At 33.6% G+C, this 27,410-nt stretch overlaps 1 protein-coding gene across 6 annotated transcripts in view; it reads right to left on the reverse strand.

Moving 5' to 3' along the window:
- Positions 1 to 27,410, reverse strand: part of GRIK2 (glutamate ionotropic receptor kainate type subunit 2) — a 640,311-nt gene that overhangs the window by 19,484 nt on the left and 593,417 nt on the right. For 5 of the 6 annotated variants that reach the window (XM_059942024.1, XM_059942025.1, XM_059942026.1 and 2 more), the window contains one exon: positions 12,961 to 13,186. In XM_059942024.1, the coding sequence (XP_059798007.1) occupies positions 12,961 to 13,186 (226 nt within the window). The remainder of the gene's footprint in view (positions 1 to 12,960; positions 13,187 to 27,410) is intronic. The other variant, XM_059942029.1, reaches the window with a different exon arrangement.

The raw sequence follows: 27,410 nt of genomic DNA on the forward strand, positions 1-27,410 counted from the left end.
GAAAAATACACAGCCTTTGTTTTTCCTAATAGCACCCAAATCCTTTGAATATTTTGTTAAAATTCTAAGGGGCTGGCTAAGTATTTCCGTTACTTATAATGACAAATCCCTACTGCCCACTTCCTAAAGAACTTTACTTTCCTTTGTTTTATATTTCATAGTTATTTAGCTCATCATGATGATATTATGTGCTGTGTATGACAGAGAATTAGGTAACATCCTGGTGTTTGTTTTCTTTGGGTCTGGGAAGATATTTTTATGGAGTAAACTACTCATAATTTTAAGTTTCCTCTAGCTTGTCATTTCTCCAAGATACTGTGCACTTTCTGAAGAATAGTAACTTACACATCTTGTGGGTATGTGACTATACTATAATCACTAAGTGTATATTATATCAATGATTTGCCTCAAAAAGCTTCAATAATTCCTTAATTATTCCTCTTCTTTGAAAGTGTTTAATCTGATAAATGTTTCTAAGACACATACCCAAATACTTGAAGCCCTTTAAATAATGACTTAAAAATCAGGCTACCTGTCAGTTATAGGTAATCAACCATCCATTATTCATCTTATTTCATCCAGTATCTAGCACAGTGCCTATCACACAGTAAACATTAAACAAATGCTTTTTGAATGAAACCATTATAATATAATTATAATAATCCATTATAATCCATTATAATATATCCATTATGATATAGTCAAAATATGTTAAGGCAGAACTTCTGATATTGGACACCTTCTCAGGTTCTTATTAAATTCAGTGGAACAAATAGAGTTCATAAACAGACTTGTTTCACACTTTTAGTGTTAACCATCTAGAATAAGTTAGGGTGACAAATAAGTTTATAAATTTTTATGCCATCTTTGCATTTATATCAACTGTCAGTGGCCTTGGTCAGTGCCTTAATAAGTAAAAGACCTGCGAGCACAAAAGATCTGAGGCTATCTGCTGGAACCATCAACTTTCTTTCTTAAATTACTGTGCTGCTGGCAACGTTATATTTTATGAAATGGTTCCCTGCTTCCTATGCTGAGATGAGTGCTGGGTGCCCTAAATGCACAACGTATTTTGAGTACTTTTAGAGCTTTATCTCTTTTTACCATTATTTCCATGATAAAATCTTCCAATAAAATTGGAACCAGACCCCATTTTCTTAGAGCCTTTTTCTCAGTGAAAGATGGGTTTTATTATCTCTTAGGACACTGTCTCTCCCATATTTGTTTTTAAGAAGTGCTAAGTCAAATTTTATATTTACGTTTCAGATTCCATTTTAAATTGCTGTTTTCCAGTTTTATGCCGTATTCAGTCAACAATGCTGTTATACAATACCAAGCATCATTGTTATTTTCCTCTATAGAACTTATCTCAGTTTGTAACTAAAAAATAATTTCTGTGACTATTTGTTTAATGCTCATTTACCCTAACAGGCTGTAAATTTCATAAGGACAGGGTTGTATTTCCTTTGTTAGTATAACACCGGGCACACAATGAAGACAATATTTCTGGAATGAATACATGCATAAATAAAATATTAATTACTTAACAATTGGTCATACATGCCTGCAATTTTATCTTCAGTCATTTCTTATGAACCCAAACTATATATCTTTATCTAATCTATATCTAATAATTATAATGCATTTATTTCAAATGAAGCATTTAATATATGTAGCAACTAAACACTTCATGGGGTCCATTTCAGACTTCCTGTTAGATAAAAGCTAAACTGGTATGAAGTTACTGTCATCACTCTTTGTATTTTCTTTTGAAGGTATTCTATCGAAAAATCTCAATATGATAGGAGAATAAGGAATCCATGAGTGATAATCATAAAAATTAAAGGAGATTAATCTCATCCTGAAAACAAATTATCAACCCATAACATTTAATCACAGAATGGTAAATGAGAGCTAAAAGTGATCAGTCTTCCGTGATACCTAGTAATCTTTCCACATTGGAAATTTATGAACATCATTTTCCTGCTTAAATTTTTTTTAATGGTGCTCTAAAGCTATAGAATACAACCTTAATTCCTAAATATGTCATACAATCCCTTTCTTCAACCTATCACAACTTTCTCAGACTTTATCCCCTTCTCCTCACACCTAACATGCCAGCAATACAAACTATGAAGTTATATATCCCATTGCCTGGAGAATCCTGTTTCCATACTTCCTCCAAATTTCTGGTTGAATGTCCTCACATCCAGATAAACTTCTCATCTTTCCTGATCTTTGCACACTTTTCCTTAGCTGCGCAGAGATACACAGGATCCCTCTTCTTTGGTGCCATAGCACATTGCAGATACTCTAGTACAACATTTGGTGCATCATATTCCAATGTTCTGCTATATATCTTTTCCTACTAGATAATGATATGAGTGTCCCAAGGGCAAGGACCATGTATGTATCTTTTTTTACTATTAATTATTAGATATACATACACAGGTGCTAGATTCTAGGCATATAGGGATGAACAATGCAATATGAGCCCTGCCCTCCTAGAGTTTTCACTGCAACACAAAACACATATGTTGAATAACCTTTACAAGTTTGAGGATCATTATAATAAAGAACACCATATTGTAGAACCACGTGACAGATGGAACTATCTTAGTCTGCTGATCAGGTTCACAAAAAAGGCTTCATTACATTGAAAAGAAGAGTAGGGACAACAGCTCTTCTTTCTCTTTGGCTGCCTTTCACCTGCTTTTCCTCTATTTTTCTTTCTATTTGCATTATTGGTTTAGAAAGGTATATATGAGAAAGGAAAATGATAGTAAGAGCATCCCAAACCCACTTCGTTCATTTCTTCTAGATATAGAGGATAGAACTAAGTTCAAGATATCAGGGTCACGGTGGAATGGAGCCAAATATAAATGACACTGTTAATGTAGAAATAAGAGAAGAGAGATAAAAAACTATGAGGTAGAGACTATATGGATTTAGGGAGCAAAGGTATATAGATATCAAGTGTATGTACCACCAAGGACATTTAATATATAGTAATTTTTAAAGAAATTTTAAGTACTTATATTCAAAATCTATAACTGGCTTAAATTGGATAGAGGTTGTGGTTTTTTTCTTTGTTGTAGACGTTAAAATTCAAAGTGTTATGACCTCTATAGAAAAGTAATTTGAATGCATTCTACTTAAAGGAATATTTGTAGAGTCCTCAGGAGAAAATTTAAGTATCTAAGATCACAAAAGGAGATGGTTATATGAGGTACACAAAATGTATCAATAAAAAATTCAAATTATAGAGTATGTATTTTAGCCATTTGCCTTTTATTCATATTCTGAATATTCTTTGACTTATGTGAAAAAGGATAAGAAGGGCAAATGTTATCAGCACATAATGAAAAAGTAAACTATTTTCACTGGTTCTGACGTATTTCATACATATTAGTTAAAAGTGGCTGGTGAAGTAGATTTGTAGTCACATTTCTTATCTGGGTATTAAATCATGTAACGCTGACACAAAATACGAAAATAGAAATAGTTTCATTCTAGAAACGCTGCTTTTCTTACAATTTTTCATCTGCATAATAATCATTTGAAGAGCAATAAGAGTGGAAATGTGAGGAATACTTTACTATCGTGTCTTTTCCCAAGTCCAATATTAAACTTTAATGAATGAATTATAAAAGTTGGACCATTTTAAATAAAATCTTCAACCTACTTAATCTTCAAGAATCCCAAAATTGGGAGAGAGAATAACTTTTTCAGGAGAGTAAAGTACCCATCCTTTAAGGTAGAGCTCAAGTCCCTTATTCAATTTGGCCTAACTGAACTTTGGTCCTCAGTGAATTCTACCACTCTGAGACCCTACATTAAATAACAGACTACTTGTTTGTGTTCAATATTCTATTTTCTCTATTTGATGTTAAAGTTGTTTTTCCAAGTCTATCTCCTGAAGAAAGGGGATGATGTATATTTATATTTTATGTTCATTATTTTACAGATCCAAGCAGGTTGAAGAGTGATAAAATTTCTTATAGATTGACAAAATTAAAAGGAAACATACATGTCTTCAGAGATGATAATCTTCTCTGAATACGTCTTGGACTCTGTTTACTAAACACTCAGGAAATGTTCAGAGAAGGAAAAACTTTATTTAGATAATGCCCAACAATAGAAATTGTCTCATCTCTATAAAATAGATACCGATAACTTTCTAAGTAACCAGATCATGGTTATTTAAATACAATATACTGATTGGCTGATGATAAAATCCTGGTTGGGTTCCATAGGAAATGATTTCTAATTAGTTAGGAATGGATCATATTAACAATACATCTTACCTACAATACATTCAGTATTACTAAAAATATAAAGAACAGAGAGAAAAAGGGTAAGATGCAAATGACTTTAAAACCACGAATATATCATTTTACTTATTATAAAACATTTCTTCAGAACAGTCCTTCAGAATTATTTGTGGTGCATATGTTCTGATCCAATACTATAAATTTGATGTTTAATCCTTACTGCAATCTAATTATGTAGACATGATTCTACCCATTTACCAATAAGAATGCTGAGTCTCTGGGAGGCATAGTAACTTCACTTAGGACACCTAGGACACTCAGGTGGAACTAAGATTTGTACATAAGTCATCTGTCTACAAAGGCCACATATTCTAGACAGCATGATAAGAATATGCCTTTCACATGAGGGCTAGCAAATGCAAGGCATTCATCTTCAGAATTTAGTGCTTATACATTTCACCACTATGTTTTGACTATTTTTTCCCCAATACGAGTGATTCATTGATCTTACTTAGTCTTGCTAACCAAAGGATGACAGTCTGGCACAATCTGGCTAACTAATCTATAATGGAATTTGAACCCATGGCCTTGGAGTAATCACCACAAGATACAAACAAAATGAATTAATGTTCTAATGTTTGCATATAAAGTCTATCGGAACTCACTCTGTTTTCATGAGAATTATCTATTTATTCATTGTTTAGGTACCATTTCATCAGCATTTACAATATTCATGAAGGCTGCTCGCACTGGTGCTCGCAATTCATCAAATTCCCTGTGGAAGCTTCCTAGATTCTAGCCTACAGAGTCTGTTGATGATGTCTGTGGAGCAGGCATAGCTTACTGAGACTCGTCTGTTTTCAGTGACATGAAATCTAGACTTTAACAAATATGCCAGGAAAATACAGCTTCTACAGGGGTAATTTGGTGCTTTTTTTGTTTGTTTAATTCAGGCTCTGAAAATTATTAGATCTCGATTTAGACTTGCAAAATTACTTCACCAGCATTAAAATTATGCTGCTTATGCAATGAAAAAAATAGAATGCATTTTAATGGAAGGTTTGACCTGCAGAAAGATGAATAATTTACATCAATTTTTGTGCATTATGTTCAACTAATGAAGACAAATGTATTCATTCATTTCTGTAAAGCTGAAGAACTGAAGGCCGGCAATATTATGCATCTATAATGATGAATATTACAGTACTTATTATATGATGAATTGGGAATTCTAGAAATGGATGGTGAGCGAAACAGGGAAAAAACATGCATTTCATACTGATTTCTATTTTTATAAACACCAACATCTGCCTTAAATAAACAACATGTCTCCCTTAGTACCAATTCTACATCTCTCACTTCATCAAATAACAAGAAATGAAGAAGCAGTGAGATCTCATGCATTTAACATTAGAAAATAGAAGTGAAGAATGAAATTTCACATTGTTCATATGTCAGTGTGGTATCCTTCTACCATAAAGAGTCCATGATACAACCTATTGTAATATTTTTTACTTTAGGCTGATTATGTGTAAGGGCATTATAATGAGATAAAACTTACTTAAGAATTACTAATAGGGCTACAGCTATTTTGTATTCATTAATATAAAATATGTTGTAAAATAGTTTATAAAGGTAACATTAAAATCTAATTATGAAGCAAGAATGCATCTTATTTATAATTACATAAGTAAATATAATACAAGAAAAATGTATATACCAATTTTGTGTCTGATAAAATTGTCATTAAATTTAACCTTAGTATTATAAGGGATTTATAAATATACTCTTTACATTCATCTTTACTTCACCTCTACATTGCCTATTACATTCTTCATGTATTACACATATTTCAGTAGTTCTCTATGATATAAGTAATTTAATTTGGACTTTGTTCACAGATATAATTATTCATGGACTGTTTGAAACCTACTACTGATTTAATCCCAGAAGTAAGATAAGGATACATAAGATTATAGAAAATTTTAGCATCTTGGATGATAGGCACAGACATGAGCAGAATTTCCTCCATCCCCTTTTCAGCTGACTCGTGCTCCCCATATGTTATTAAAGTTGGGAGGCACCAATAAATGAATGAAGTGTGCCACTAGCTCATTGTTAAAAACAGAAATAGTTTTAATGGGACCCTTCAGACACTTTACAATATTTCTACCAAATTGAACACAGCAAAGCAAAATAACACCAACTGGCCCTAATGGATTTTTTTCTAGATTGCTGTTTTCCTACCAGCTCATGGACTGCTGAGTCTGCCTAGTCCTCAAAGCGCCCTGTGCACTCAACATTCCAAAGACAGAAGCCAAGAAGGCTTTTAGTATGGGTGGTCAGAAGGGAGGCAAGGCAGCCGAAAATGCCATTAAGTAGAAACGCTCCCTGTTCGGCTAAAATAGATTATCACCTACGGTGAATTAAAAGGCAAGACTACATTTGCTCACACATTTTAAATATTCCTTAATGAAAACTGCTGTGATTTGCTTTTTTTGCTTTACCCCATCCAGTTGTTGTTTTTTAAAAATTCTAATGAATGAAAAGGAAGTTCAATTAACGTATTATGAGTAAGAACACCTACAATTTCAAAAATCTACCATACAGTAAATATCACATTAAAATAACATTGCTGCAGTCAGGAAAACTATGAAAGGGATTTAATGTCACCACAAGCTTAATTAAACCAGCTTATGCTTATTTAGCATTTACCTTCACATCATTGTTGATTGCTCCACTAAGGTATTTTTGTGTAAACAGAGCTTCCCTAATTAAATAGCTTATATCTGAGTCATTCAGTGATTTCACAACAGTTTGGGCAGTAATCATCACACTCAGAGTGATAAATGGTGATGGCAGGCCCCTAGATGAATCACACAGGAGGAGGCCTAGCAGGTTAAAAGGACGCATGGACTTCTGGGGGAAAAAAGAAAAATATATATAATTTTTGAAATATTTCTGAATATTCACTCCAAAAGAGACATAGTATTTCTTTTTACCCTCCTGCACTTAACCACATACACCTCTATGACAATATCTAAAACTCTGAGCAACAATAAAAGCAAAGCAAAGGGAGTTCCTCTCCTTGATCACATTTGCAGTATTAATAAAGACAGAATTTTCATATCAGTTTATGGCTCCTGCAGGTATAAACTCAAAATCCTGGGTAATTTCTGGAACTGATCTAAATTTCCAGAACCTGAGCCTATATTGCTCTGCTTTGAATAGATTCATCTCCTTAACTCTTGTTGGGAAAGAGACTCAAATAACCTTTTCTTTTTCACACCTAAATGCATTATTTTTTATTTTTATTTTTTGGCTTATAATTAAACAAAATTTTAAAAAAATGACATATTACCAAAAAATTGTCAATATGCTTGAAAAAGATGATATAAAAGGCAAATGCTAATTAACTAGTTGAGAAGTGCAGGTTATGATGGTGGTTGAAAATTTATGGTAAGTCAGAATCTCATTCAAATACTAGAGTTGCACGTCATTGCATTTATTAATGACTAAGTAATAATTCATGAAAGCCATATTTTTGGCAGAGCTATGACATAGTAAATCATAAATTACTGCCCGAAGTTTTTTTCTCAGACATATTTGAGGGGGTAAAGTGTGAAATGCCTCTCTCTAGATTATACTTCTTTGATGAAGTTATATGAGTTAAGACTTACTCATAATGTATTGGAGTCTCAAAATCATTTTAATTTTATACTATGTTATGAGTGAATAAAATATAATTTACTAAAGTTAAGAACTTAATATTATCAAGTCAAACAGAAGAAAACTATCTGAACAAAAGAAACAAAAATTATATTGCAATACCTACAGGTGAGTGATTTGAATATTCATCCCTTTAAATTTAAATTATTATGTTCAAATTTATCTCATTCAGAATTAGGCTAAAAACAAAATGTATGTTAAATGCATTAAGCAACTTTTAGTAACGAGACATTTTAATAAATTTAAATTCAATATTATTTGGCAATGATAATAAAGAAGAATATGGTAAAATATTCTTCCTAGTCTATAATTTTGCTATGTCAAAGTATTATTAGATGCTTTGAATTTTTATTAATATGTACTGATAATTTTACATTAAAAGTCCAAGAAAGTCCTATAAAAGAAATTTATCATGTGCCATTACCTAATTTTTAAAAATTCATTTTAATGAAAACACTAATTTATTACACTATCATTCCAAGCTAACTACACACTATGAAGAAATGATTCCACTTAGATATATAATTCAACTTGATTTCTTAAGTTTCTCATGCAAGTGACCTTGCCTGTATCAATGACTATTTTCTGCAATAACTACGCTTTCTTCAGAAGGCAAAAGTTGATCTGATCAGCTGAGTTGAACAGATAAAAGGAAAAAAAAAAAAATCTACACCCTAAGGCTTATAGTTTAATTTGTTTTGTTCTCTCATATATAAGATAAGCTTAAAATGAGAAGAAACAGAAATTCCAAATGCTGTGCTCAGTATTTTCCTTCATTTAAAAAGTTACATTTAAAAAGTTATATAGTTTATACATTCATTAATATTTTGAATTGTTTTATATTTTCCTTATAAGTCAATATCTTTCAGTAAACAGTGTCAGGGGTAGGGAGAAAACAAAAATTGCTATTTGTATGGTTCCAAGAAACTGTAACAGCTTCCCTAGAACTGATTTAACTGTTATCTTTCTTTTTTTAAATAGCTTTCACATCTGAAATATCTCAGGGAGTTTTTGAGAATTATATAATATACTATTTTGATTTATTTGTAACAAGCATTTCCTCAAAGCAAAACAATATGATAAGAGACATTCCTGGTACACTGGTACATTGTATTTACAACACAAACAAGCAAACAAACCAAAAAACCCCATCAAGTTAAGGTTGTATATTAAGTATGTCAAATTTCTTTATTCTAGAAATTTTGAAATTATGAGTGCTATTATGTAACTAATATTAATGAAGAATATCTGTGCTATACTCTAAAGTCCTCAAACATCCTCCCCAAATCTTATCCAATTCTCACTACCCTCAGTCACTCAGGTTTGTTTAATGAGGTCATCGCATTGAGTAATGTAAGATACCATGCCGATCTTTAGCTCCAAAAGTTATTTGTTTTCTCTATTTATAAATCTTGCTGCACCATCGTATTTTCATATGTAGAGTTCATTTGTTGAACAAATAATTGAGAGTCCACAGAGTGCAGGCACTATTGTTGTGTGGGCTTACAACAACAAAACAGACAAAAATCTCTGCCCTCTTCCACTCAATGTAAAGCAAAAGAGGAGGGTAAGGATACACAGAAATCTCACTCCTTCCAGAAACAACACTGAAAAATGCATTTATTTTCTTCAGCTCTTTCCAAATGAAACTGTGAGGCAATGGGAAGCTATCAAATCACTGCTTCCATTCCTCTCATAAGTGTTTAAGAAGGTGTTTGATTTTTAAAATTTGTTTGAAAACATCAGCTAATCATATTTCTCCACGTAGTTTCTAGCCCACTTTAAATCAAACTCTGGGACTTTGTCAAGTATATTACCTGAAACATTACTATAAGTTTAGCATTAAATAGACCTTAGGTGTTCCTAGTCTTACCCTGTAATTTTACTAATTAAAAAAAAAAAGAAAGAAATTTAGAAGCTATAAATTTCATGTCACTTGTCTAAGATCATATTAAGTGACAAGGCTAAATCTAGAATATCAGTGTGCAAAATACTACATGATGATACCTTAGAGCATACTATCAGCCTCTTTTCTAAAACATAAATTTGTTCATATAACTTTTCATAAATGAGTACAAGTACGCTTGAAAAGTTATCGAAGTTACTCATCACAAATTCCAAATAAATGGTACATCAACTCATGAAGTTGTTGAGTTCTTTAGGTAATTCTTACTGAGGCAAACAGCCATATGGGATCTAACTACGGAGCATGCCAGGATTTGAACACTCCATCAACACAAAACTGTGGCAATAAACTCAATCCTTACTGTGAATATAAGTATAATTTAAAGCATTTTGAAAAGAAGTGCTTCTTAAGCTATAATTATGAGAACTCAAACATTTTTATATATTAGAATTAATTAGAAAACTTCTGAATTAATATATACATTGGCATAATAATGGCAAAGCTTTAGATGGCCTTTCCCTGGTGCAAACAATAAAGGGGGTTCATTTTGTGTAGAGAATTTTAAAACAATAATAGCAACAACTGTCACCCGGCACTGGCAAGTCAAAACATGTCAAAAGTAAAATATTCCTCTCTTGAAAATATCTTTTGTTCATCCAGGTTCTAAACAATTACTATTGAGTTTTAACAGCCCAACTCTTATTGAGTTTTGAATTAGCATCTATTTATTTCTTATTCTTTAATAAACATTGTACTCCACTTGGAAACTAATTTGGAGAATTCTCATACAGCTCACTCCCCCAAGATATGTGAGCTCAGCTACACTTGCAAATTTTTGGAGCAAGAACTTAAGGTTCTTGTTTTGTGTTGCTTTGCTTTCACAATGACTGTGCAATCATTATTTTGAGTCTACTATATAATTGCAGGAATACGTAATGTTACAGGAGCGAATGTCTCAAAATTCTCTCAAAGCCAGTTCGAACTATTTTGAGCTATAATGAATTTGAGTAAACTTTACCTAATATGAAAGAATTTAATCTTGAAGTTTTTGAAGTCATTATGGTGGAAAATTTTTGGACTTCCTAGACATTTGAAAGTTGTTAGAAATGATCCCAAAGAAACAAAGACATGGACACTATTGCAATTTCTGGAATTTATCATGAAATGGGATTTTTATGAATCTGTGCCCAACTTTCTAACTATGGTATACATGTTAGCTCATTTGAAAGAAACTTTTCAAAATTAAAAGTAATAAAATTATGAATGAGGATACATGGACAAATATGACTATACCATTTATTAAACACAAATACATGAAGATCTGTTTTGACAAAGTCATTAAAAATTTGCAGAAGTTAAGGCTCAAAAAAATTATAGTGTCATTATTCATTACTGTATAGCCAGTGAGTAGCTGTAAGTGCTTTCCCCTTTCTTTAAAAAAAAAAAATTGATGTAATAAAAACATGTTAATCTGTTATTTTTTTTCTTTGCATACAGTATGTTTCCTGTTTCTGCTATAACAAATTACCACAAATTGAGTGGCTTAAAATAACACAAATTCATTATCCCATAGTTCTATAGGTCAGAAGTCCTAAAAGTGAGGTATCTGCAGGGCTGCATTCCTTCCGTGGCCTCCAGGAAAGAATTTGTTTCCTTGCCTCCTAAACTAACTTCTAAAGGTCCTCTGTATTGCTAGGCTGTGGTCCTTTCCTCCATCTTCAGTTCACCAAGTAACATTTTCAAATCAATCTCTCTCTCTCTCTCTTCCTCCCCTTCCCTGCCATGGTGTCCCCCCACCCCAGGATTTATATATTGAAACCTAATCCCCAGTATAATGGTATTTGGAGGTGGGGTCCCTGGGGTATGATTGGGTCAAGAGGGTGGAGCCCTCATGAATGAGATTAGTGCTCCTTATTTAAGGGACTCAAGATAGATTCCTTGTTCCTTCCTGGTCTATTAACCAAGAAGCAGCTTCTCATCAGACACCAAATCTGTTGGTACCTTGATCTTGGACTTCCAGCTTCCAAAACTGTGAGAAATCAATTTCTGTTGTTTTTACAGCACCCAGTCTCTGGTGTTTTGTTACGGCAGCCCAGGTGGACTAGCACATTCTTTCTCTTACTACTTCTGTTGTGATATCTTCTTAATTGTGACACTTTTGCTTCCTTCTTTTAAGGACCTTTTCGATTACACTGGACCCACCTGGTTAATCCAGGATAATCTCCCCATTTTAAGATCCTTAACTTAATCACATCTGCAAAGTCCCTTTTGTCATAAAAGGTAATAAATTCATATGTTCTCAGGATTAGGCCATGGACATTTTGGGGGAGCCATTTTTATGCCCATGACATGTACATATATACTGTAGTATGTATTTATACATTTATTAATCATATAAATGTATATACATGTTCATATATATTATACATACATATGAAGCTCAATAAATGAAAATTTTCATTGTCTTTTGTGGCAATTATTATTATTTCATTCCATGATTATTATTGAAAAGAATTTTGTCATATAGAAGAAAGAGAATGTTAAAACTAATCAATCTTAGTGTAAAATATTCTAGGTATGTTACTGGTAAATAGTCTGCTATTCCTCTTAAATAAACATATACCTCTTGTAAATAAAATAATTATTCACAGTAACCATTTGTGGCTCATTCTTTTAGTTAACTAAGTCAAATACTATATTCATAAGCCACCAATCTGAAAAAATAATGTTGCAAAACCTTTATGCATAGAAACTTTTTTTAAGTGTAAGATTGAGAAGGTCCTTTGCGGGGGAGGTGTTGTGGATGTTTTCAACACTGATACAGTAAAAATGTCTACTGACCATTTGGTAGAAATCAATTTTCCTTTTGTTACTTACTCCTTTAGAAGCAGATGTCCAAATATCTTCCTGACTTTATACAGTCTCAGAACATAGCAAGATACATTTGTTTGAAGCAAGATTCCTAACGGCATATGGAGGCACTGTTTTCCTTCCCTTTTCACAGCAACTAAGATTAATGAACAAAGAACAAGTGGCTGACATGAAGCCTACCCATGGGGGTGCCGACGCCATAACCTTTGGAGTCTATGAGGCCGCCAATCTGTGTCAGGTTACAGTTCCTCTGAGTGACAAACTCAATGGTTGTTGACTCCATTAGGAAAGCATAATCGGAGGTGAGGACTCTCTGGATTCCTTCTTCATTACTTTTGACGAGCACGGACTGCCTCCTGCTACTCATAAAGGCCCACATTTTGTCATATGTGGAGATTTTTGATTTCTGGGGAAAAACAAAATACATAAGAAAGACATTTCTTAGTTTCCACATGATCCTACAATATTTAGATGAAATTGACCATACTTAGTTTGCTCATCGTACCTTATAACTGTATTAGTAATAACACTGATACTAAGCCACAAAAAAATCAAAATCTGTATAAAAACATTTCTCATAGCAATTCCTCATCGTATTTCCAGGTATAGAGCAGATTTATTTAACAAATGTATAAAAAATGTCCTGATGTTCAAAAGTTCACAACTAGTAAATCATAGGAGGCAATAAAAAAGAGAAAATAAACAAGATTAATAAGGACTGTTTTTTTGTGTTTGTATCTCACATGAATATCTCGTGTGTACAATTTTATCCTTCAACATTACTATAACATCAAATTTGGAAGATGCAGACACTGGACACTAAGAGGTTTTTTTTTTTTCCCCCCGAATTCATAAGACAGATGTTACATTATCCCCCAAGGATACATACAGATATAGGTTGAAGAGATGAGAGGAATTTGTTACAAATAAGAATATTACAAATAAGAATGACTACATTTCTGCTAAGACACAATCTGGACACCACAGAACTTCTTTTAACCTGCTCAGGACAACAGGAAATCAATCATTCAGGTCTTACTAACTAACGATTCCTGGACCAAGAAAATAGAAGAGCTTTTACATCCAACCGGAAATTCTCAGTAGGGCTTCAGTGCGATCTATTGCTAAAGGAAAGAAATGGGTTTTGTTCAGAAGGCACTGGTAAAACATAAACAGGAAAAAGGTTAGCATCTGCTTATGGAAAGCTCGTCTGTGAAACCTTTACCTTAGTTTAATTCTTATACAATCACAAAAAATAATACTGCAACTATAAACACAAGAAGGACATTCACCATACTGGTTGCTCTGTCATGAAAACTCAAAACTATTTTCAAATAAATAGATATGCAATCTTTTGCAGCTTAAGTGTGCATTTAGTCCTAAATGTGCCAGGACATAAATGTGATATTACTCCTTCCACTAAAAGGTAGGTACACAGTAATATTTAGAAAAATTCTGGCACTATTTCAATGATAAAATGGGAAGAAAAACCTTAATTTGGGGGGGAAAATACCTAGAGGTACAATAAGTGCTTTATAAAAACAAGTAGCTTTAGAGCTAAGAAAGGGCAGATGTGTAAACCTTTGCTCTCCAGTGAACACTAAAACATGCTAAAAGGTCAGTGGCTCAAAATGGGAAAGAAGGCAGCTAGAACCCCCAGAATAAGATTGATATGATTACAAATTTGGGCAGCTATGGAGGCATGTCAGTTGTTTTCAAGTAAAATAATCAAATGTTAGGAGTAGAAAAGGGAAATGAAAGGAATAATTAAGGCTATGAGGAGATTCTTACTGGAATAATTAAGACCAATAGTGAGATTTTGCAAAGATGCATCTGGCTATCCAAATTAGTAACATAATAGGATAGCTAGAACAAGTTCATTTCCTTTCAAAGGTAAAGAATTTTTCTCCTAATGTTTTGGATTAAGTGAGGCCAAAATACAAAATAGAATCAAAGTCAGAGCTCACCTGCAGATTAAAGAGATTTTATGTAAAAAATAAACTTGGATACAGTTTTTGATTTAGTGAATCTGTGACTGATAATAAACACAATCCAAAAATGTAATACTAAAAATTTATGTAATCAAAACTTCATGCTCATTACTTGACAATTTAAAATGTAACATCTCTAATGGAGAGTGATAGTGTAATATCATAACATGGGTGTACTCACTGAAGCCAAAAATCAAGCAGAGATAAAAAGTGTACAAAAAGTTATTCTTACTTGTATTGGTCATAAATCTCCTAAATTCTCTGCTTTATTTTAGTCATAGGAACATTAGCAATAAATACATTTTATTGCTTTAGTTACATGATTTTCAATTCATGATAACATGGTCCATCACTGAAGAGTTAATTTAAATAAAAACTTGAGGACTAGTAATTTTGTCTGAAACAAAGGGAGAATATAATGTTTACAATGGCACTAATCATTTAAATAGTATAATTACGTCTTTCTCTTTTTTAATATTAAAAGTAGAAAATTTTAGTTTAAACATTATGCAACACAATTTAAAAGAAGAGAATTACATTTTTAACAGTACATGAATGTATCATTAATATTTTGCTGTGGTTAATGAAGTAAACACATCAATCTTTTTTAACAGAACCCACACCCAACAAACTAAGATATATTTCTAATATATTCTTTACAAATGTATAGTTTAATTTTACATTAATGTGAAATTTAGTATTATTTTACATTTGAAGTGTCTAATCTACAATACTGACCTTCCACTGACAAAATAAGGATTTTACAAAATATATTTTTATATAAAATTCTTGGAACACTTTACTGCACTGATTTTTTATTTCTATGAGCATTTCCTAGAAGGCACTATTTATATTCATTTTGAAACTAATCATTTCCTATCTTTTTAAAAAAATTTTTATTGGAGTATGGTAGATTTACAATGTTGTGTTAGTTTCAGGTGTACAGCAAAGTGAATCAGTTACACATATACATATATCCACTCCTTTTTAGATTCTTTTCCCATATAGACCATTACAGAATATTGAGTAGAGTTCCCTGTGCTATACAGTAGGTCCTTATTAGTTAATCATTTCCTACCTTCCATTATTACTTAAGTATCTCTTATTGATATACTTCTGATTTTCTGTAATCTATTGTCTATGATTTTTGTACAAGTTCACTCATCTTTCCTGTCTGCAGAAAATATAAGTATTTCTATTGTTCCTATATGGCATAATAGGTTTAGATAGAAAAGTTACCCAAATTGTTTTGTTTCTCATAATAAAAATTAAAACCCAAATAAGAAATATTTCAATTTAGAAATATTGACTACTTGCTGCTCACACACATTCTGTATGGCTTGCTTGCTTGTTTTGCTGTCATTCTTTAACCACAATTTCCATCTGAGCACAGTTATCTCTCAATTATGGCTGTGAAACACAACGCTGTGTAGAAAAGATATGGGAAGTAAGATTAAAAGCCATTACTACCTTTGTAGCCTGCATGTGTGTATGTGTGCGGTATGTAATGCCATTCAACTCTTAAACAACTTCTATAGAAAGTTGAAATAGAAAACTAATCTATAGCATTGCCTGGCAATTTTATTACTTTTATCATTTTCAGTAGTGAAGATGGTATAGTGCATCACTGGTTTAAAAACACAAGGTCTGAACAACATGAATTTTACTGAAACCCTTAAATTTAAAGCAGCTAAGATGGCTTATAAAATATTTGAAGAAAGTATCTGAACAAACTCTTAGGCTGAATATGAAGATTACGAGGCTTTTTTCTCTATAAATCTGGCCACTCATAAATACTTGATTACCTATACTTAACTAATATATAGATAAGTTCTGAATAATGTAGGCCTGAGCCAGAAGTAATGATCACTAATTCTACATCTCTTATTAATGGAAGATATGTCCTTATGCAAGCCAGTTAATCTCTTAATTCCAGTTTACATAATAGTCAAATATCTTTGCTAAACTTACAGGGTTTTTGTGAGGATCATATAAGACACTACATGTAAACACACTATGCAGTAGTAAGACATTTGTGTAACTCCAATTATTTTTTAAAAAGAGAGTATACTACTCCCAAGTGCTTGTGTTTTATTTTTCTTAAAAAACACCGAGTATTCTGGCAAAGATGGAAGGTTGAATATCATCTTTGAACACATGTTCTCTCCTATGGCATGAAACCACAAGGCAAAAGAGAAATGGATAGGGTGCAACAAAAACAAAATTTTGGAAGCTGGAAAGCAGATAGATGAATTGTAACTGAGCTAACCAACGTTTAGGACCCCCTTCTCCCCGTAAAAGTTTCTGTGATTGGCATCTCTACATCCTTCTCAAAGCCAGAATGATCAAACGTCTAACAAAAGTAGAATTTATTGAAAAAATGTCTTAAAAACAACTATCTCTGAGCAGCTTGGTGACTGCTCCATCCCACCCAAGCAAAGGACTAGAGGTTTTATTCTCTGGGAAGTAAACAAGAGTACACTGGAGGAAGTTGAGCTACGGGGGCCCATACTGAAACCAGAAGGAAGAGGTTGGAGTCTACAGCCAATGTTGAGACCAGTCAGCATTCTGTCTGTTTTGGTTCTTTGAATTCCTCCAAGAAGATTTTTTTAAGCAAAACTGAACTGCTCTAAAGAGATAATAATAATATTAGTAACAATAATAATAGTAATAATAGCAGTTAGTACATATAATAGCATGTACCAAACATTATTCTAAATTATTTATACATATTAAAATTTTTTAAGTTTTACAAGATTCCTATTAGGTGGTAGTATTTTTGTCCCCATTCTAAAATTAGAAAACCAAAACACAGAGTGCTTAATAATATGCCTAAATTCATGTGGCCTCTTCCTAGCAAAACCAGGAATCAAACATGGGCAGATTAGCTACCAAGTTCATAGTCTTAATTATTGTACTATATCAACTGCATCTAAAGGCACATATCATGGATTTCCAACAAAACAACCCACTATATCACCCTAAAGTGAAGCTCATAGTTTTTCACCCTTAACTAAGCACCCAGAGCTTGCAGTGAGTCTCTAACCTAAATTATAAACACCAAAACAAATAAAATGGCATAAATGTCCTCAGAGAGGTAAAAGATGCTGCACAAATGCAAAGAAAAAAAATTTAAATGGACTCTGTTGAAAGAAAATACATTCAGAGAACAAATACATATTAAAAATCTGATATCAAAAATGGAAACCTCGGGCTTCCCTGGTGGCGCAGTGGTTGAGAATCCGCCTGCCAATGCAGGGGACACAGGTTCGAGCCCTGGTCTGGGAAGATCCCACATGCCGCGGAGCAACTGGGCCCGTGAGCCACAACTACTGAGCCTGCGCGTCTGGAGTCTGTGCTCCGCAACAAGAGAGGCCACGACAGTGAGGGGCCCGCGCACCGCGATGAAGAGTGGCCCCCGCTCGCCGCAACTAGAGAAAGCCCACGCACAGAAACGAAGACCCAACACAGCCAAAAATAAATAATAAATAAAAATTAAAAAAAAAAAATGGAAACCTCAAGTGAAATGTAGAATAAAAGAGAATTTAAAACACTGCAATTGGTTTGACCTCTAATTTCAGAATATTTATATTAAATACATGTGGAATTATACTGATATGATACTCTAAGATCTAATATGTAAGGAGGAAATAAGAAGCCTCAGCTAGTTTTATTTCTAATAAAATAGAAAATTGTTGAACATTTTCAAGGTAAAATAGACTGTAGGATCTCTAAGGTTAAAATCCATAGGTAGAAGCTGTATAAGTTAAAGTTTAGGAATAAGAACTCATTTAAGGTCAGTAAGCAGGTATTTAAAATTAATAATCAAATATTTGTATGCTGAGTGTGAAAGTTTCTGTAAACTTATTTAGAAGTAAGGATATACCGAGTTGCAATGTGAACTAAAGATCGTAGGTGGAAGGTGCGGCATGTTGAAAGAACGACCTGTATAGTATGTTCTGCTGAATCTCCTGTTAGACTAAGGTTAGTTTCATTCGGTGAAGTAGCTACTGATCATTGCCAAGGGACATGATAAAATTGTGGATGGAGACTGAGCTGCTGAGCTAAACGTGCACAGTCTTTGAAGGTCCTCTAGCCACAGGGATATGGAGAAGTGAGGACCTACCTAGAACACCAGAAGAGACTCAGGAATTGGGACACAGCTTGGCCCTGAGCATCACTGTTGCCAAATTCATTAGGAAAGACATAGCAGAAGAATGTATTATTTAAGAGAAATAAGAAAAATGAAAGTCAGGTAATAAACTAAGCATCCAAAAATATAATTTTCTGTAAGGGAAGAATTGAGATAATGGCAAATTAGGGCATAGAAGAGAAACTATTCAGATAGAGTGTAGCCAAGTTAAAAAAAATATTGAATTAGTGAAAAAAAAAAAGAATATCTTGTTTCACTCCTTTACTTCACAAATGAGAAAACTAAGGCTACTTGATAAGAAAAAACTGTTAGCAGTGAAGGTAGACTTTGTAAAGAGTAAAATGCTGATAGGATTTATGACATTATGGTTTTAAAGAAGAATTTTAATTCCATAACAAGACAATAACTTCTTTGGCAAAAATGAAAAACATTCCTAAGTATTATCATTACAGTTAGGCTGTACATAGTAATATAAAGTCACGCAAATAAATTAAATCAAGTCTCAGAGATATTGCTTGAAGTGAATATTAAAATCAAAGCACTATAAAGGAAAAGCATATTTAAAATGTTTGAAATAAAATCGTCTTATTTTCTCACACAACCCACCCCGCCGCTCTAAATAGTGGAATAAATTTCTTTCTTTTGTGTGTGTCTCATATTAAAGACACTTTTCCTTCTGTGTTACATCAGACAGATTTAGGATGTCAATGTTTAGCAGTGTTTATTTTATCAAAATGCTGAGGCTTGTAAGTTGATTTGGTTTTTGCTACATCAGCACAAAACCAATAAAACTAGTTCATAAGGCACTGTATTTTTATAATAGCAGTTTTCATGGGCTATGAAACATCAACAGAAGGATAAAAGAAAAAATTCTTGTCAAGAATAAACTTACAAAGAATAAGAAATACAACACTTTTTAAAAATTCACAGATGCCAAACGATTGTGTGCTTTACAAAGAGCATTCAGTATACTTAAAATATTTTAAACATATAGCTAATGATTCCAAATTTAAGGATACATAGCTTTAGTTTCTGATAGAACTCAAAATAAAGTTTGCAACCTGAAATTACCTGGCTCTTTGAAGATCTCCAATATCTAATGGGTTTAAGGTAACATTTTTCCTGAGCATTTTAGAGAGAGATTTTTAGAACAGGTAAGATAATGATACAAGGATAGTGCTTTGAAATTTTGTTTCTATCCCATCTAAAATGCTATGAAAGCCAATAAAGTAAGGGTTACTCTTGTACCATTGGAGCAGATCTTTTATTGTAAGCAACATATTTTACAAATTCAAAAAGCCATTTAAAAAAAAATCTTTGATTTAAATTCTTGAGTACTCAAATGAATTCTCCCCACTCACTTTGATTGCTGTCAAATACAAATTAAAATTTAGAAACCATCTTGTGTTCATTGGACCTATTTTTGTAAACCTGTCAGATACCCTAAAAATGATAAGAAAATATTTGCTAGATCTCTGGAAGTTAATTTAAAATTAACTTTTTAAGTGTGTTCTAGAGGAAAGCTTATTTTCTTGAATAAGAGGGAAAAATCTTTAATATTAATCTTGTTTGAACTATCATAACCACAAAGCATCAATGGTACAAAGAAACTCCAGTACTATTTTGTAATATGTTTTTTTTACATAATATTTGAAGCGTTGACTACAACTCAGATTTTTTAAAAAGTTTATCAAGTAGTGCAACACCTAAAACATCTTGAAGTAACTTTTAAAAAGACTTTATTTATGTTAAGAACCCATTTATTTTTATTTAAAAAATAAACATTCATGAAAAAATATTTTCTCACCTAAACCATAATGTGTGGCAGAATTAGTTGAACTCTGGTGTATGGATGAAAGTGGTGAAATTACTAAAAGAAGAGGCAGTAATTTCTGATGATTTTTCATAATTACCAAAGTAAATTTGGTGTCATTGGTACTTACTCAAATCATTCCTTTTCAATAAATTCCACATTACCAATTTTGTTTCTAATATTAACTTAAATATTTGGTTATAAGTGCTATAATAACATTTATTATTCTGTTATGAAAAAGTCACATGTAATCATTCCTAATATGTGCTTTGAAAAAGCCCATACCAAGGGAGACCTTGGTAAAGGAGAATTTGGCTGAGATTTGCATTTTAATTTTTTATTACAGTAAATAAATTACCAACAACAGTGGAACATATGTGCTAGGTAAGAACAGCTGAGCCCTATCTGGACCCATCTGACCTTGGTCACTAGGAAATTAGAGTTAATTCAGGAAAACAGGACTGAAGCCATATGTGGTTCATATCAAAGGTGGATCTGAGGCTAGTGCAGTGATCTGAAAGCATTTGGTTGTTAGCAAACCTGTCAGTCCTTGGAATAATTCTGGCAGTTTTATCTTGAAGCATCTGCAATCTCTTAAAACAGGATATTTGAAGAGAAAGACAATGAAAGAGAATTGCTCTTCTCATCGTTACGGAGAGTTAATAGAGGAATAAGAGAGAGAATTATGACTGAGCATAATAGGATGGGCAGCAAGTTTAAAGCGATTTGGTGCAGTTAAAGGCAGTTATCCTTTTGAGGCAGTTGAGCCAGGATTTGATAGTTCATTCTGCACTATTCAGAATCCCTACTGATGATTCTTCTGGTCATTGAATTTTATTCTTTAAATGAGATATCTTCGGGGCTTCCCTGGTGGCGCAGTGGTTGAGAATCTGCCTGCTAATGCAGGGGACACGGGTTCGAGCCCTGGTCTGGGAAGATCCCACATGCCGCGGAGCAGCTGGGCCCGTGAGCCACAACTACTGAGCCTGCGCATCTGGAGCCTGTGCCCCGCAACGGGAGGGGCCGCGATAGTGAAAGGCCCGCGCACCGCGATGAAGAGCGGTCCCTGCACCGCGATGAAGAGTGGCCCCCACTTGCCGCAACTAGAGAAAGCCCTCGCACGAACCGAAGACCCAGCACAGCCAAAAATAAATAAATAAATAAATAAATAAATAAATAAATAAATAAATAAAAGTAGCTATAAAATTTAAAAAAAAAAAAAAAAAAAAAAAATGAGATATCTTGAAATTTCCTGGTCAAATATTTTCTTTTCTTATAAATAATAGTAACCAGCAATATAGTTTACTATCATTTGGTCAAATTTAAATAAAATTAGGAAACTTGACTTCACTGGGTCAATGGAGGACCTTGAACCACAATTTCTTGGCCATATCTAACAAAATGCTTCCCTAACAATTTCAAAGAAATGTTATGAGGAATAAATGAGAAAATTCATATAAAGTCACTTCGACAAGCTATAAAGCTCTCTAAAGATATCAGGATTTTATTCTTATTGCAAATTTTATGTGATCCATCAGTGGAGAAACATAGTAACTCTCTACTAGGACTGCAGCGTATAACTACTATATTCTTATATCTCTGCCTTTACCTTTAGAATAATTTATAATTTATAGGAACATGGAAACATTCACTTGCTTACCCATTCACTCACTTGTTCTTTCATATTTATTGAGCACCAGCTTGGTGTAAAGGACCATGCCAGGCACTATGCATGTAGAGGTTAGACCAAAACAAAGCATGGCCCCTGTCTTAGCAAAGCTTAATGTCCCATAAATACAGGAAAAGTAAACTAAGAATTATGAAATGGTGCGATAAATGCCTTGACAAGGGACAGATGAGGTGTAACCTAAATTGATGAAGGGATGTATGACAGGAAGTCAGAGGAAATAATTCCTTTTCCTTTAGGATTCAAATCAATTACAGTTTTGCTGGGTCTCTCACTCCTTTCTAATTGAAACTCTGAACTATAAATAGGCGTGGGGAAAAAAAATCCTCAACATTTGAAACTCTTAAAAGAATCATTGTTCTCACTTTCAGCCAGTACCCTTTCCAGGATTTCTAAACTCTTCTGGGAGATGATGCAAACCTCATCAAAATATTTTAAGAATGATGTTTAGATACATAATGTTTGCATTGCTGTAACCTTATATACATCAAAATATACACAAAATGGATACTTTGTTTCTAAATAGTAAATAAATGACCTTAGTTGGCCTACGGAGGAGAGAGAAACAGTTTTAACCACTTCGCCATCCATTGGCTAAACATGCATACTTAATCACGATAACCATGAATTTAATATGTATAAGATAATTGCATCAATGATTATATAAATCACTAACCTGAGGTACATTTTTTTCTGGCCACACCATGCGGCTTATGGGATCTTAGTTCCCTGACAAGGGATCCAACCTGGGCCCATGGCAGTGAAAGCAATGAGTCCTAACCACTGGACTACCAGGGAGGTCCCTGAGGCACATCTTAAGTAGGCGAGCCACATCTGACCTAGGTGCTTGAACTTGCCATTTTCTCTAGCTCGACTGTACTTCCCTCGCGTATCTGTATGCCTCACACCTTTACCTCCTTCTGATCTTTGGTCAAACATCGCCTTTCCAAAGGGACTTCCACTATTTACTCTATTTATAATTCCAATTCCAATGTAACACAGATATGCCTCCTCCTTTATTGTTATCCATAGCACTTAACAACTATGTAGTATATTACATATTTCCTATTTTTATTTATATATCTGTTCAGTTCCTATCTCCCTTTGCTGTGAGATAAACTGCATGAAGATGGAGGTTTTTGCCCTGTTTTGTTCATCATTATAGCACCTCTACTTAGAATAGTGCCTGGTGTACAGTACATACCGGTAGCTATTTATTGAATAAATGAGCTAGAAAAATAAGTAAATGAATAAATGTGTACGACGGAATTATTTCTCTTGTGCTAGAATTTAGAAGATAGGAATATTAGTCTCAGCTCTGGTGTTACCAAGCTAAGTGATATTTCATGAGTAATTTCATATCTCTAGAACTCAGTTTGCTCATCTGCAGAATAAATGGGTTAAGCCATATAAATTCTATGATATCATTCACCAGAGATAGTCTATATAATTTTACATATTTAGAAGAATGGGCACATTTACTTTTTTCATATTCTGTTCATGGCTTAATTTAATAAGGAAAAGAATACCACTGGCCTAGTTTTGAGGCAAAGCGTAAAGAAATCCACATCACTGTACTGCATAAATAATTTTCAACCCTATTTCAATGTTAAAGTGTAGCTTTAATGTGTAAATGAAAAATACTAGAATGTATTTCACATTCTACATATCTCAGGGATGGGAAGTAAATTAGTGTCCTCTTTGTTCTTTTCCCACTTTTAGATCATCACTGTCCCACCCCTTTTGGAAAACAAATCAAGGTATAAACCTTTGTTCTGTTAAGACTCATGCCATACAAACTTACTACCTGATTCCTCTTACTACAGTCTCCTATTCATTTTCTGGTTATGTCATCATTCTTAAAAAACTGTAGTGCCCAAATGTTGGTTTCTACCAGTGATGAACTAGTAAATGTTTAACAATTTGGCTCTCTGGACTTCTCTGGTGGTGCAGTGGTTAAGAATCCACCTGCCAATGCAGGGGAAAACGGGTTAGATCCCTGGTCTGGGAAGATCCTACATGCCGCGGAGCCCTAGAGCCCGCGAGCCACAACTACTGAAGCCCACGCACCTAGAGCCTGTGCTCTGCAACAAGAGAAGCCACTGCAATGAGAAGCCCACGCACCGCAACAAAGAGTAGCCCTCATTCACGGCAACTAGAGAAAGCCCACGCGCAGCGACGAAGACCCAACACAGCCAGAAATAAAAATAAATAAGTAAATAAATTTATGTATTAAAAAACAGTTCAGTTTGGCTCTCTGGAAAAGTGGAAAAGCCAGATTTGTAGCGTTTCCTGGTTTTTATGGTTTAAATATTCCCACTCTCACCATTTGAAACTATGGACTTGATACCAACAAAACTATGAAATTCTTAAAAATATAACTCCTGCAAGTCAATATAAGCCAGCTCCAATATACCCCTTCTTCTCCTTCACCCAAAGTCCTGAGTGATTTCTCAGTTATTTGACCATCATTTCCAATCACTTTCTTACTAGCACCTCATTCACCTGAAACCATGGTTGTATATATCAACACCTGAAATATCTTTGCTTCAAAATCAATTATTCAAATATCCTACTCTGTGATTATAACCTCTTTCTTTCCTAGTTTTCTTATTTCATTTCTTTACTGGTTGTAGTTTCCAATCTCATTGGTGTCTCATGCCTGTTAATGACCTACCTTCCAATTCATTCGCTTCCTCTACTTCTTTATATTCCACTTTGTTCAGGTGAGGTTCCACGGTCCATAATTTAAAAATTATTGTTGCTAATATCCTGAACTCATTAACCTCTCTCTCTTTTCTTTGGACCACCTAACCTAACAAAAACCTGAGTAAACCCAACTCTTCACTTCCTGTAAGTCTGTATCAAGGCAGCACAGAATTGCTGGAGAATCTCATATTATCATTATGAAGAGCAAAGCAAAGTAGATGCTCATCACTGCCCAGAAAGTATAATACTTCTCTCAATTTCTTCTCTACAATTCCTATTTCAACTTCCTCTCCTTCCCCAAAACTCAAAACCTGTGGATTCATTCACTGTTGGAGGTTGATCATTGCTTCATAGAGAAAAATTAAACTGTGTATGGGAGCTGACTCAAAGACCAAGCCAAAGCCCTTCTCACAGCAAAAATCTTCTTAACTCATAATCTCTCCTCTCTCTTTCTGTTCTGTTACCCTTTCTTCCAAAGGGAATCCTTTATTTTGTGGTTTGTATTCTACCACATCCTTTTGTCTTTTTCAGGAATATTAACACACTGATTTCTCTCTTATTACTCCTCTTTGATAACATTTTGGCATTCTCAAATCTTTTAGATCATAACTTCCCTTCATCTAGTTGACATTCCTTCCACCTCTAGTTACCATACTTTCTCTTTCCTCCCCTTTACAACAGAATTCATCAAAGAGTCATCTTCATTATTCCATTTCTTTATTTTCTACCCAATCCTCTATCCACTCCAGTCTATTTTCCAGTCACATCCTTTTATTGAAATAAATCTGACTAAATATACCAATGACCTCCATATTTTTAAATATAAGTAGAGTTTTTAATTTTTTGTCCTCAGGTCACCAGACCACCCTTCAACATGCAATGCCCTTAACCATTCCTGCATTTCTGACACACTCTCCTAACCACTCTCTTCACATCCACTGCTACCCCTTCCAGTTTCTTCTCTATACTGAGCCAGAATGATCTTTCTAAATCTCAAACTTGGTCATGACAACCCACGGTTTATTAACTCTCTTACAAGGCTCCCTGTTACTCCCAAGATGAAAAGATAGTAATAACACAGGCTACAAAGTTCTAACAGGCAAAGCTAGTTGACTACCCATTCTCTCATTATTTTCTAACCTCTTTCTAACAGAATATATATTTCCTATCCTCCTGTTCATAACAAGATAGTCATGTAACCCAATTATGCCCAATGACATAATAAAAAAATGTTAATGCGGCTTCTGATGAACACTTTTTGATAGGGCAGATTCAGGTGGCATGCTCCCAATAGCTTCCTAGACTAATTCTATGTTCTCATAGTACACTGTAGACATCCTTTTCAGTTTTTAAGTGTACTTAAATACTCATATCCCTGTGAGATAGGTTTTGTGATAACCATCACAAAAATGAGAAAAGTGTGATTAGGGTAATTAAACATCTATCCCAAGGTTTAAGGCAGACTCACAACTTATATACTAAAGCAAGTTTCTGTGAGTTATAACGGTAGGCACAGTTTTGCTGAAATTGCTTTTCTGTAATTAATTGTTGGTATTATTTAAGGCAGTGATTTAGAGATAAGCCAAAATATACTTTCCAAAATAAGTACTGTAAGATGAAGCAAAATAGATGCAAGACAATAGATTCTGGCTAACAGGTTAAACAATCATAAATTTAAAAGGAAACACCCAAACTACTTATGCAGAAGAATAATATATGTAATGAAAAAAAGAACACAACAAAATCCAGTAGAAATACCAAAAGAAGAAGGAAAAAAGACAGAATTATATGCATAGTACAATTGAGTTGAATAGTTTTCAAGAACCATCCTTTGAAGTTAACTCCAAAAATGATATTTTTAAGTATGTGTTAAGTGATACCTAAATAAAGCTAAATTTAACCTTAAATTTAAGAGGATGGTAAGAATAGTTTGGGCTTGTCAGTGAGTGTGTGTGAGATATGTTGGCAACCTGTTCAACTCCCACTATATCCTCTGAGTAGGCTTAAATCCACTGGGGATTGCAAGAAGAATATTTTAAGCAGTTAGAGGCTAAAATCGATCCAGTTCCAGGCCAGCTTACATGGAACATGAGTAAGTATCCAGCATTTACCAGCATGGGGTCTCTTCCAGGCAGAATTGCCAACAATTACATGGTTTATTATTTTACACTGTTGTCCATCAAAGGCAGTGGTGGAAACAACTTGCGTGTATTCTACCCATAACACTTTTGTATTTAACTAAAATTACTTTTGTCAAGCCGTCATTCTTTGTTTTGA

Source organism: Balaenoptera ricei, chromosome 12, assembly GCF_028023285.1.
Source record: "Balaenoptera ricei isolate mBalRic1 chromosome 12, mBalRic1.hap2, whole genome shotgun sequence".
Classification (NCBI taxonomy): Eukaryota; Metazoa; Chordata; class Mammalia; order Artiodactyla; family Balaenopteridae; genus Balaenoptera; species Balaenoptera ricei.